Source organism: Lissotriton vulgaris, chromosome 8, assembly GCF_964263255.1.
Source record: "Lissotriton vulgaris chromosome 8, aLisVul1.2, whole genome shotgun sequence".
Taxonomy (NCBI): Eukaryota; Metazoa; Chordata; class Amphibia; order Caudata; family Salamandridae; genus Lissotriton; species Lissotriton vulgaris.
Window position 1 is genome coordinate 1,387,060,638 of NC_141696.1, and position 14,640 is coordinate 1,387,075,277.

At 42.1% G+C, this 14,640-nt stretch overlaps 1 protein-coding gene across 3 annotated transcripts in view; it reads left to right on the top strand.

Moving 5' to 3' along the window:
- The window catches only part of DOP1B (DOP1 leucine zipper like protein B), an 870,802-nt gene that overhangs the window by 712,044 nt on the left and 144,118 nt on the right, over positions 1–14,640 (top strand). For all 3 annotated transcript variants that reach the window (XM_086935393.1, XM_086935394.1, XM_086935395.1), the window contains exon 31: positions 8,085–8,146. In XM_086935393.1, coding sequence (XP_086791519.1) covers positions 8,085–8,146 — 62 coding nt within the window. The remainder of the gene's footprint in view (positions 1–8,084; positions 8,147–14,640) is intronic.

Here is a 14,640-nt window from a genome sequence, read left to right on the forward strand (position 1 = left end):
TAACCAAAGGGAAAAGGGTTCACAGACTAGTGGGCAGCACCATTTCCCAAAACACTGCAGGCTCCCACTCTTGAAACCAAATACAAATATTCAGTTTGATTGACTGTAGAAATGTACGACAATCAATTAACAAACAAAAATCACTAACCCGATGGTTTATCAAGAGAAGAAAACACATGCTAGTCTACATTTGAGGTGCCCACCTACAATGAAAAATTGCTTAAATTACTGACTGCAGTCTAGCATGTTGTGAATTATTACTCAAGATGGTGGTCAGTAATAGCACATCAGGACCCTCACAAAATGGCTTCAGTGAAAACATGGTGTAACTTTAAATTGGTGCACAATTCTTTAATTATAGCATTTGGACCCGTCATGATAGTTGTCGTTTCTTCCTGCAGATTCTTAAAGTTGCAGATATATATATATATATGTATATGTATATGTATATGTGTATATATATATTCTTGTCCACAGCGCGTAGTCACCGCTACGCAAATGCACTCCCCTTCGATAAAAGAACGATCACTCCAGTTACTATTTGCGCATTTCAATTAAGTTTATTTTTTCAAATGCAGCATCGTGATTTCGGACAAAGGAAAAAAAAACAACGCGTTTCGGCGAAACACTCGCCTTGGTCACGGGTGATTTCAGTAACAGTGCAAAAACAATAAATAAAGTTACAAGTGACAAGTAATAAAAATAGACAGAGGACTCAAGCCCACATTTTCGTGTCCATCTTAGAGTGGAGTATAGTTATGTTTCTCACAACTGACCCGCTATAAAATACAGCATTGTGAAGGCTTCAATCAATCAACATCATAATCTTAATGTTTAAATGGGAGTTGTTTACGTGATAACAGTAGAAATTACTATTTCCGAATTCCATATCTGGTGCCATGTCACGTATTGTCCAATATAATGACATTTTGAATCGTATCAACCAGACGAGTCAGGCAAAGGTACATCCTATATACAGCCAAATTACATTTGTACAGATAAGTTAGCTTTTCCTAGTGGACGACGTTTTATCAGGCAATAAAATAACAACTACCTGCAACTGATATAATATTATAACCATGTTAAATTAAATTGAATTAAATTGAATTGCCATTTGCTCCAGTGGGCAACGTTCCAGTTAATGGCAATACTTCAAGTTATGTAATGTCACAAGACATATTGCCGGTATACAGTGTGTATTCCCAAGTGAGATTTCCAAAAGAAGTCCACACGGTTTTATAATCCATTATCATAACCCCAGTGGGTTCCTTGTCCAGTGCACCGCTACACTCCCATTACCTACAATTAAGACAAAAAAGGGGGCCAGTCAGATAATGCTGTGTTCTATTAAGCACCACATGTGGCCCTAGACGGGTTTTGAGTCTTCAATAGTAGTGAATCAAAATCAAACGTGTAACACAAAATTCAACATTTTAAAATCTCCAAGAAGCACTAGGTTGACCTTGGGCCTAAACAATTCATAACAACTGACAGTATACAGCCATGGCAAAAATCTCGTGAAACCTATTCAACGAATATACCCCACTTGAGTAGTATCTCAGAAATCCTTATGTATGACACCCTATTATTAGCTCTCAATCCCCTAAGTGCCATTTTATTTCTTCCTCAGAATTAAGACCTCTGGGTATAAGAGTATCCAGCTCGAGAATGTATCTATTCTCCATTTGTCGCAACCTCCGAATTTTGTCACCTCCTCTTTTCATGTCCGGGAGTTTATCAATTACGAAGAACCTGAGCAGATTTCTATTGCTCCTGTGCAGTTCTTCGAAGTGACGAGCAACCGGTGATGTCTGGTCTTTGTTATCAATTGATCTCATGTGTTCCAGGACACGTTTTTTCGCTGGGAACATAGTGCTCCCAACGTACTTCCTAGAACACGGGCACATCAACACATAGACACAATATTCGGATAAGCATGTTAAATGTTTACTGATGGTTTTTTCTACAGCTTCTACAGGGAAAAAGACTTTCTTGATGTTATTACTATACCTGCATGCCTTGCATTTCATGCAGGTATAGAAGCCTTGGATGTCACTGCTTCTTGCTATATTAATGCTCACCTCATTCTTACTCAATTTGTCTTTCAGCGAGTGGGCCCTCCTATAGGTCATATTAGGATTGTCACCCAAAACATCCATCAAAGTGGGTTCAGTCTTGAGAACATTCCAGTGGCGTTTAAAACTGCTCTGTACCCGCCAAGATCTAGAGTGATAGGTTGATATAAACATTATCACATCAATCTTTGCTGGTATCGGCTTCTTATTGGCAAGCAATAGCGAGGAGTGGCTGATCTCACTGGCTTTCTTGAGTGCTGCTTCTATGATAGAGGATTGGTATCCCCTTTCAGCGAAGCGTTCTCTCATGCATTCACTTTCAATCAAAAAGTTATGATCTGTGCTGCAGTTCCTCCGAGCCCGGAGGAACTCCCCAAACGGAATACTCCGGATCAGGGCCTTTGGATGTCCACTCTCCGCGTGCAGCAGAGTATTCCCAGCAGTTTCTTTGCGATATAATATGGTGGTTAACTTATTACCAGATACTTTGACAGCTAGATAAAGGAACACCATGTTTTGAGTATTCATTTGGCCCTCAAAGGTAAGATTCAGATCATTTCTGTTAAGGTCAGCGATGAAGCCCTCTGCTTCAATCTGTGAACCTTTCCAGATTATGAACAGGTCATCAATCTAACGCAGCCACATTCTTACGTGGCTGCGGTACATCGGGTGTATATATATATATATATATATATATATTTGTATATGTATATGTGTGTGTGTGTATATATATATATATATATATATATATATATATATATAAATTCCACAAATCCTCTTGGAAATGAAAAATGAAAACGCAGGATTGTAAGTTACCCAATCTTGTTTTAATTTTCAAAAGACACCGACCGACGCGCTTCGTTTATCACTGATAACTTGTTCACGGTTAGTATGGCATACATTCAAAAACAACCAATAAAAACAAATTTTGAGAAACATGTGACTCGTAATGCGATGTCATTTGAGATGTCATCAGTGATGTCAATGACCATGTCATGAATGATGTAATATGTGACATCATCAGCAGTGCATTGCGGGTGCACGAAATATAGTTAGTACAACTAACAATATCGGAGCAATTTCAATGGTTTTGTATGGGTGAAATGTCCAGCTAACTATAACACCCCTAAAACCTATAGTTTTTTGAGTGAATTTCAAAGGTTTTTTAAAAGCTAATTCCTAACTATATAAGGCCTGAAACCTATGTTTTTTTCAGTGAATATATATATATATATATATATATATATATATATATATATATATATATATATATATATATATATATATATATATATATATATATATATATATATATATATATAATAACTGAACTATCCCTGATGTGAATTTTGTTAATCACAACCAAAAAGCAACTTAAATTCATCCTCCATATATGACCCCCCGTCTCACCACTGTGTAGCTGCAAACGCCATTCTGAGCACCCTTCGCGGACAAACAGGCACATTAAATCCTGCAGTCAAAGTAAATTCATGTCCTCCTCATTTTTAAACTAACTTGTATCCAATCCGGAGTCCCTATTGCCTAACCTAATATTATGGGCATTGTAGTTAACATTAATTATGTTATCGATATCTTACTCATTTATGTCAATTTCTGTTGTTGATATAACCTTCCGTACTTAATTTAACAACAACAATGCAATCCAGGGGGGGCGGAGCCGGGCCGGCGGCCAAGATGGTCGCTCGGGCTCCCGGCTCTGCCGGCTCTCCTCTCCTGCCGCCTAACTTCTTCGCCCGCCCCGCACGGCTCCGGGGCTCCCGTGCGCCTGGAAGGGGCGCTGAACAGATGCGTTCGATCCCGAGCGCTTTCCGTGCCCGGGCAGCGGAGTTACGGACCTCCGCGATCTTGGCCTGCGTGATGCCTGCAGCCGGGACCTAGCGTGACTACGCCGCCGCCAGCAAGAACCACAACAGCGGCCACAGGGATCCAGGTGGCACCCGCCCACCGACAAGTAGGTCAGCCCGCCCCTAAAAACTTGGTTCCAGCGCTACCCCGTATATTGGGAGGGCAGAAATACTTGCCATTTTCCAGCGCTGATCTGGTGTCTCACCCCCTTCTCCCCTTGATGGGCTTACTCGTCCACTACCCGCCGCTGGCTACTCGGATGGAGCGCCGACCGGCCTGAAGTGCACTGCCTCCTCCCCGCATTTCAGATACGTGGGGCTGGCTGCGGCGCAGTACCACCGTGGCGCCTTTTGGACTGTGGGGGCCCGAATGTGCTTCTCCGCCACGCAGTGGGACGAAGATAATACTGGGTAGTAACGTTGGGGTGCTGGTGACGCCATTCCTTCTCTATCGGACTCGGGGCGGGCGGCCCTGGCATTTGCTTCAGCGGCGACTGGAATGGGTGTCCCCCCTGTGAGTAGTGCTTACTAGGGTGCATATACAGATGGCGTTGGAGGCGCGCACAGTGGATCGAGGGGAGTGGAGCGGATGCCCCCCATGTACTGAGAGGATGGGCTTGAAACGAACTGCTACAGAGGGGACCTGGTGCCATTATAATGGAGAGGACGCTTTGCTGTGGGCATTTTGGTTGCGAGACTTTGTTCATGTGGCCCCTGCTCGTTCTTCGTGGAACAGGTTTTGTGGTGGGACCCTGTCCAGTATTTCTTGGCGGCGTGGAAGAATGTTCGGCAAAGTACAATTCCTTGTATGCTTTTAATTGCTTGCTTCTTCGACACCTGATTTCATGGATACTCATTCAATTGGAGCGTTCACCGGCTATGTCTGATTGTTTTCGCTCTCGCTTGCCCTTCCTGGTGTTGAGCTTTGAGGCTACGAAATGGCTGCCCTGCTTCTTCTATGCATGGCGCTTTGGATTACAGATGGTTAAAATGGCGGCGGATACTCCTGATGATGCAGCTCCTTGGAACATTGCTAGGCTTCCAATTCCTTTTGACTTGTTCTGCCCGATCACTGTGTTCGCTCTAATTGCCTTCTCCCGCTTATACCGTTTTGTGGTATGTTCCTGACTCGGGACATCATAGTATATGCACGCCAACGACGTTTGGCTCCTTGTTCTGGTGCGGGGAGGTTTCCATCTTACCTGGGGGGTTTGCGGGGCTGGGCTGTAACTGTGTTTTTGAACCTGCTTATGTCTCTGATATTCCACCATCCACTACGGCATTATTGCAGGAGTGAGGGGCGGGGGGGGGCGGGTGCCTGTACTGGGGACCCCCCATGTTTTCTCTTCCCCTTTCGTGGGGTTTTTGTTCATTTCTTTCTCCTTTCTTCTCTTACTTCGTGTGAATATTGTCTCTTTCTCTCCTCTTCGTCTCTTTCTTTCTATATTTCGGGTTTAGATACTGGGCGACAGGCACGCTGCTAGGGGGGTAGGTTGTAGCCGTATGCAGGGGTGCAGGGTGGGGGGCTGGGGGTGGGGTATTATTTTTTTCTTGCTTCATTTTTTAGTTCTATGGCCTTCTTTTTCATGTTTTTATTTTGGTTCCTCTTTCTTTTCTTCTTTTATCCCTTTCCCTTTTCAGTGGGTCTGATTAGAGGTAATTCTCTGTGCGTTTTTCCTAGTCCAGTAAAGGGTTTATGTTTTTAATGCTCTATGTCGAGGCGGACAGGTACTGTTTGGGTGGGGATATGTAATGTTTGTCGAAAATCCTGATTTTACGTCCTGATACGAATATCCTGCCTATAATGGTCCTGCCGTGAATATCCTTTTTCAGTTGTAACCCTAGCATTGGCGAGGTTTAATTGTGCGGCGTCAGATCCTGCTTTCTACTTATTTAAAAAAAAAAAAAAAAAAACCTTCAATAATCCTGTGACTATGTTCTACTAAACTCTCCTGAGTTACGCATAGATACTGTGAGGTGTACTTTAGCATTGATCCTGTTCTTTATTGTCTGATTGCACTACCTCTGTACCTTTGCTCAACCGTGACGGTTGGTAGCCTTGAATGTAACTGTGAAATGCTAATAAAGGTTTACCAAAAACAATGCAATCCAGGGAAACTCAAATTAACTTAATTTTGAATAAAAATCTTTTAGATAAACTTGATATAGGGACAAAAATAGAGGATTAATTTAGCCCACTGGAGGGCTTAATCAGACATAAATATGATGCAGATTATTTAAAAAAATAATGGTTCTAATAACCCTTATGTAAATAATCTAATAACGAAGATTGTGGTCAATTAAGTACGGAAGGTTAAGAGGCCAAAATTTGAAAGCATTCTATAATGGGAGTTCGATTACAAAAATCCCTGAATTATAACATCAGACTCATCTATAGAGACAAAATCCTGAATTAGTTGTGCCTGTGCGGGGAGGAATAAAGTTTGAATAAGTTAAATAACAACCAAAAAGTGGTTAAAAAAATAGGTTTACAGATATATTCTTTAATTATAGATACGGGTTGAATAATTAATCAGTAAATAACACCAAATACATTCAAAAATATCAACAACAGAACTTGACATAAACGAGTAAGATATCGATCACATAATTAACGTTAACTACAATACTCATAGTACACTGCACTAAGCCCGGTCGCATCACAAGTCGCATGTTGCTCAAAATTAGTTTTTATTGGTTGTTTTTGAATGTATGCCATACTAACCATGAACAAGTTATCAGTGATAACGAAACGCGTTGGTTGTTCTTTTTCAACCTGCGTATCTTTTGAAAATTAAAACAAGATCGGGAAACTTACATTCCTGCCAGTGCGTTTTCATTTCCGAGAGGATTTGTGGATTATATTATCGGTGCGGCTCTGCCGAGGAAATCTGCACCGAGAGAGAAGCGCCACGGGGCTGTGTGCATATATATATATATATATATGGCTGCATGTCTGGCAGCCGAAACGCGTCATGTTGGACCTTTTCCTGATGTGTGAATAAACTAAAATCCTGTTTCACACCAGCCTTCGAAGTCTGTGCCCGAGTGTTGCGCCGGAGTGTCTGTCGTGACATTGGGATTTCTTTGTGATATATATATGTATATATATATATATACATGTGTGTGTGTGTGTATATATATATATATATATATATATATATATATATATATATATATATATATATATATATATATATATATATATATAATATTAAAAAAACATGTTTATAAACAATTTTATTGTTTTGACAATAAACAACACCAGCAGATCAGCATTGGACACTGAGGATGACAATTCACAACCAAATACATGAACATTCCATGATTTCTGACCCACTAAGGTACAAATAGATATAAAAAAAATGATACACACTGCTTTGACTACTCCATGGCACCCAACTATTTGCCCTATACCCTGTGATACTTTTTGGGATTATCAGCACGTTATAAAATGTGTTCATATTATCAGGGTACACAGTCAATTATGAAATTGTGAATAACTAGTGTGAAGCACTTGACAGATTTTGACGATCTCAAGGAGCACCTTATAAAATATCACCTATTCTGGCATTTACATTTTATGATCGGCAGTAGGAGTATTCTGAATTTACAGATGTCTTCACAGAAGATCTCCATCGCTTGGGTGCCCCATCTTGATCTTTGATTTTCTTCTCACCCATGAATAACGGTCTACTCGAAAACAGTCACCCGTATCCTTATAGACTCAGATTGGTAGCAGTCCTTTTGCAGTGGTTGATTGTGAGATTCCTATTTTATCAACACAGTCTTAGTATTACGTTGTGGATGCTGTTATTCCTACATGGAAGAATACAAGTTGTAAGTTGGGATCCTTTTTCCTGTGTTCACTGAGGCGCTGCCATAATTTGCATTTTCATACATCAAAATCTGCCCATTGTTAGCCATCTTTTTTTATTTTGTGTTGCTCTCGTGACACTGTTGACATAGGTACCTGCAACAAATATAAATATGTGATTGTATTGCAGTATTTTTTGACACTTTCCTTTGTCTTACGGTTGTAAAATCATTTGAAACAGAAGTTCTATTTAATCTGCAATTGCCAGACCATTATTTCACACTTTATTGTATCTTCCTAATAGCTATTTTTGTTTCTTTTTTCCAGTTGGAAATCTATAATCGACCATCTTTTGACACATGAAAAAACAATGTTTAAAGACTTGATGAGTAAGTAGGGCAACGTTTCAATATGTCTATTTCTCTGATTAGTTTAGTTAAATATTATTTACAAACATAAGTAAGTAAGTAACTAAATAGATCTAATTTGTATTATCTGTTTAATTTGTGGCATTTCTAATGTGCAAACTTAGTCAAATGTCAGTGTAGCACTGAAAATTGTCCAAAGTAAAGGATAAGGTGAACATGTGATTGGAAGTGTATCTGGTTTCTGAGAGTAAAAAAGGACTGCACTGTGATGTAGTGATTTTTAATAAGGTGTCTTCGCCTGTTACCTAAATTGATGCAGCGTTGGGGCATTTCTGATGGATGCACAGATGTCCTCCCAGATCCTGGGTGCATAGATGGAGAAGACAAGTTGCCTTGTTTTTCCTCTTTTGTGCTGTTTATTTAGAGTGTCCTGGCTGCGAGGGTGCCCATAGCCATCAGATATGGTAGGTTTGTCAGTCAGTCTGCGGTGCAGGTCATGATGGCTTTTTGCAGATGATATACTCAGTTTAGAAGAAGGTGTGATCTGGCATGGGGAACAGTGGTGTTTCTTCACAGTGGGAGAGATGTGGTCATATTTATTCAGCCCCTTGATGCATTGTGCTGCGGTTTGTAGGATGTCCTTAATGGGGGCCACTGCTGCGTTTGGGAGGTCAAGGAGCAGGGCATTGCCACCCTCCAGATGCGTGAGTGCAAAGGCTTGACCATCCATTGTCCATTGTGAATTTGCTTTCTGGGAGGACTAGGTTCACGTTCATTAGTAGAGAGAGCAAGTACCAGGCCATCTTTACTTTCTTGGCACCTGATGAAGAGACCTGATTTTGGCCTAAGCTATTCCATATTCCATAGAGGAGATAGACGAGATACTCGCTAGACCCCAACTTCTGGCGGACGCTAATCTGACTCAAACCCTGGTGAACAAGGATGAATGGGATGAACTAACAGAGTTAAAGAAAGAACAGATAAGAACCGCTGTTCATGGTATCATTATGACAGAATATCTCCGCGTAAATGCTGCACCTAGAGGCCTTTGGGTGACAAACAGCCCACGAATCTTTCTCAAAGACTTAGCCTTTAGGAAGGACTGGTCTTCGATTTCGTGGAAATGTACCAGGGATTATTTAGTACTTATTATCAAAACAGCTACAAGACTAACAGACGAACTACAGGTCAAAATCCAAGTAATCGAGACCAAACTAAACACCATGGTAGACATAAGCATCTACAAACGGAAGCTGGATGAAATTAATAAGGAAATGAGTGATAACCAGGAATACCTCACACAACAAAAACTCCAGAAACTATCTAAGGAGCTAAAGAGGTTTTCGATCGAACGGATACATCCGTACAGTAGCAAAGATTTCAAGAGCAATGATAATCCTTTTAACCACAGCACCAACAGCGGCTCTTCAGTGGATGGGTCTGATAGTGGTGGGGATGACCACTATAACAATAGGAGAAGAGGCAACTTTAACAGACGAGGCAACCGTAGAGGTAACAATATGTGGTCACACTACCAAATGGGCCCCCCAATGCCCTTCCAATCATACAACCCACACTTTCAGAACTGGATGCCTCCCTTCTTCCAAGGACCCCCAATAAACCATCAACAACAACAACAATTAGGACCTAATTTCAACCAACGTCCTTTTTTAGGAGGACGCCGTGTTCCACAAAGACAAAGAGGCAGAGGGGTGACATGGTCCGACCAACCACGCCAAGTACAGACCAGGAGTGTCACCAAAGCCAAAGCGGGGCCGAGCACAGCGACCTGATTGTAAATCTAACAGAAAGGACACTCACTCAAGATCAAGTGAAGGTACTCAACAAGGGCCTCGGCTTTGTACCCACACCAAACCTGGATGTCTTTAAAACCAAGTGTGAGATATCTGAATTTTGTCGGAAATTGAAACTGAAAGCCTTCTTTGGAGAACAAGGAAAAGCTGCTACGGATGGCGATACTTCGCTCAGGAAAAAGTCGAGATTCTGTCCTTTGAATTCACAGATACCAATAGAAATACAGACATTTGAACAAGCGGTGATGCATGATCTTGATGATCTAACTACTCTGACAAAGAAACCATTTCAGAACATCTCGAAGAGAGAACAACTTGCTCTTCAAGAACTAAAAAATGACAAGGATCTGGTAATAAAACCAGCGGACAAGGGTGGAGGGATTGTCCTACTCACAAAAAAGAGATACCAGGAACAATGTCTGGAATTGCTGTCTGATAACACCTTCTATGAAATCATCACTGTAGATCCCACACCCAGGCTACAACAAACCATAACCCTGATGATCGAAGAGGCTGAAGCACACAACTGGCTTTCTAAAAGAGAAGCGGATTTCCTACGTACTGACACCCCGAGAATACCATATTTTTATTCTCTACCGAAGACACACAAAGCAAGGAGCCCACCCCCAGGACGCCCCATAGTGTCCGGTATCGGTTCAGTTCTGGAACCTCTATCCCAGTTTGTAGATGAATACTTAAAACCTCTGACTCAACAGACTCCAACGTACCTCAAGGATACTAGAGACCTTCTTAACCACCTCACCACCGTGACCTTCTGTGAAACATCCATGATCCTTGTAGGATTAGACGTGGAAAGTCTCTATACGAGTCTTCCTCAAGGAAAAACTTTGGATACCCTGGAGAATATCCTAATCAATATGGATTGGAACTATAAGACACCAAGGCATTTCATATTGGAGTGTTGCAGACTCGCATTAACAGAAAACTATTTTCTTTTTGAAACAACCATGTATAAACAACGACATGGAACCTCGATGGGCAGCACATTCGCCCCGAGTGTGGCCGGATTGTATGTCAGTGATTTTGAAAAAACGTTTGTCAATAATCTATGTAACCCCTTCTAGAGACAGATCCGTTTCTGGAAGCGTTACATAGATGACATTCTTCTCATCTGGGAAGGCAGTGCTGACAGCCTGACACAGTTTCACAAATGGCTGAATGAACAAGATCAATGGCTCAAGTTCACATATACATCAAGCAAAGAGAGTCTAGACTTTCTGGACATCACCATCTACGTGGAAGAGGGCATGTTACAAACGAAAACCTTTTTTAAACCCACGGCTAAAAACAGCTTGTTGTCGTTCAACAGCCACCACCCACGACCCCTGAGGGAGAACCTCCCATTCTGCCAGTTTCTACGCTTACGGAGGAACTGCAGTAAAATCGATGAGTATCAACTCCAAGCCAACGATTTGTGTACCAAACTCTCGGCCAGAAATTACCCAGAGAGAGTGATTAAGAACTGCAGAAAAAGAGCTAGGAATCGGAACCGTGAAAGCCTCCTAGAGACCAATCCAAGAATCCAAGAACAAGATCTCATGACCTGTGTCACGACATACAGTCCGGCTTCGAATTATGTCAAGAAAATAATCAATAAACACTGGCGAATCCTTACCTCGGCAAATCTATCATGGCCTAAACCGAGATTCTCCAATAAACGGACACAGAACCTCAAGGACATTCTGGTACACACTAGACCGCAATTGGAGCAGAGAGCAAAACAAACACAACTCTGGGACCTTCCACCTGTCCAAGGTCATTTCCCGTGTGGGAGTTGTTCGGTATGCCCCCTAACAACCCCCACGAAAATGATTCAACTGTCACCAGATCTGAAATGGTATATAAAAACTCATACTAATTGCAATTCCAGCCACGTGATCTATATGATCACGTGTCCCTGCAATATGCAGTATATTGGAATGACATGCAGGAAGATACGGCAAAGAATCTGTGAACATAGAAGCAATGTCAAATGCAAGAAGGCAACAACAAAAATGGCCAATCATTATTTGGAGAAGGGACATACTGTGGAAGACCTGAAATGGGTCATTTTAGAGACATTGAGCAACAAAGATCACAATGCGGAACGCATCTTGTTCGAAAAAGAACAGAGATGGGTTCACCGTCTGAAGACAGACCAGTGGGGATTGAACGATAGTGTCCCCTGGCTGAGCCTTTACAGGTGAAATGTCCCTCTGAGAATTTTGCTAGCAGCTGTGAATAAGATCTAACAAATATAATCTTAATACCACTGCTTTTGGTTAATTTTATCAATCATAACACTACCCCGAATACCTCAATAACTATACCTATCCATTCGACAACAGACCCCAATACGGGAGTCTTTCTTCTGCTGGTGATACCATTCCCTAATTAACAACCGCCACCAATTTATATAAATCCATCACTATTTTTCGGATTAAATATATTCCATACTTCGTAACTAAATATCGCATCTATTTATCGCATATATCAGCGATCACTCTACTAATCACCAGGAGTCTCTTTTCCATTGCCACGCGGAAAATGATCATTTAACCCGGCAACGTAGGCTACTGCCGTATCCGGGACCGCGAGAGGCAGAGACAGCACAAGCTGCAGGTTCGCGAGTGGAGCAACGAGGTATGGCGTCGATAGACCGAACGTCCGAGCAACTTAACGGTGATAAGTATCCTTTCGCTCCTTTAACTTAAATCTACTTATGTATCTGTAGGAGCCCCTCCTTCGAGCCTCTGGGTACCCGTGAAATGTTGAAAAGTAACTAATGGAAGGTATGTGTTTTGAGGATATTTTCGGGATCTGGGGTAAAATCATAACAGCTTTTTGACACGGCTGTTAGCAGTAACAACACTTTACATACCCCAAACTAGTGTTGGTAATTAAAATAGCTGTCTACTTCACCAAGACCTTTGTGTATCTTACTGAACTATTATTGTTTTGAGGAACCCTAGGGGGATGCATGAACTCTAGAGTTACCTATACCTCCTGCAAAGCATCATTATAGGTTCCCAGCCATGACTTGTTTCCCGGTACTGAGTATGTGGTTTATGTCCCCTAAAGACAGGGAGTCTGATAGCGTAGTTTTAACTCTTGAGTAACCAACTTATTTTTAATTTAAGTTTTGCACTAATCCTTATGACCCACACCCTAGCAATACTACCTTTTTTCTCACTTATAGGTCTAACCTTGACCTTCATTAGAGAGTAGACCTCAGTCACTCTCTTCACCGAACTCACCTGGTCCTGAAGAAAGCCGCACCGACCCCTTGGGCAATAAGGCTGAAACATGTCGACCATTTATGTACACAGGAGGATTGAATATGTGTGAATCCTAATAATTTCTCTAAACGTATTCAACCATATCCTCTACCATCAATTCAATCCCGGTCAATAAAATTATTTCTTCCCCGGCAAGATTGGATTGTTTTTAAGAAAATCACTTTCACTTCACCAACAATCACTGATCACTACTGTTTTAACCTAGGGTGTTCTCCTCCGGGTGGAGGGTGCATACCAACTGACCCCGTGATTCTGCACAGACGTGTAAACGAAGGCGGAGAATCAAGATATACCGCCCATACCACCATGATTACACGTGTATGAGGGTCTTTTAACAAGGGTCATTCTAGTAAGAACTGTACCCAGGTTATACAGGACAAGTGATTCCCCCTCCCTCCTCTTGATTAACAGTATTCAAAGCCAAGGAACTTGGTGGGATCACTAACTTTCCTTCTCCCCATTTTTGATTGCTACGTCTTTTAAATAGTAAGCAATGGCTGTGTAAGTTGTATTGGCCTTTGAACATGTATGCATTGATTATGCAATTGTTAGAAATGTGGTACTTGACAGGTGCGTCTCTCCTGGGATGGGGCGGCCATTTCGGAGAGGTGGAGATCAAGGAACGCATGTCTCCCACAGAGTCGAGGCTCCTTATCAATTTGTTGGAGCTTTGGGCGATTCGGCTAGCATTGAGAGCATTTCATCCCTCTGTCAAGGGGAAGTTAGTGCAAGTGTTCATGGACAACAGCACCACCGTGTGGTACTTCAGCAAGCAGGGCGGGATGGGGTCGTAAGCCCTTTGTCAAGAGGCCCTGCATCTCTGGACATGGCTGGAGCAGCCGGCATAACCCTGGTGGCAGGTTGTCCTAATGCCAGGGCAGACTAACTTAACTGTTGATGCCTAGTGGATCACAAATGGCGTCTCCAGTTGAAAGTGGTGTAAGGTCTCTTTCCGAAGTGGGGACAGCCTTGGTTGGATCTGTTTGCCTCTGAAGAGAAAGCGCAATGTCGGCTGTTTTGTCAACTGGAGTTTCGGAGGCGGGTATGGCTCAGCGATGTTTTTCGTCACAAGAAGGCACTCAGACCTCCTGTACACCTTTCAGCCCATACCACTTCTGCCCAGAGTTCTGAAAAAGATCAAGAGAAATTAAGCTTAAGCTTCGAATGAGCATCAGTCCTCCGATCAGGCTACCTCTACGGGAGGATCTTAATGTTGCAGCAGCAGGGGAGGGTTCTTCACCCGAACCAGTCAACTGTCCGTCTCCTTGCGTAGAGATTAAGCGGCGACAGTTGATAGCTTTTGACCTTCAACCCGAAGTATGTGATATTATTTTGGTGACCAGGCGACCCTCCGCTAAGACTTATTCTTAACCTTGCCAAGCAGGACTCTGCTTAGAGTACT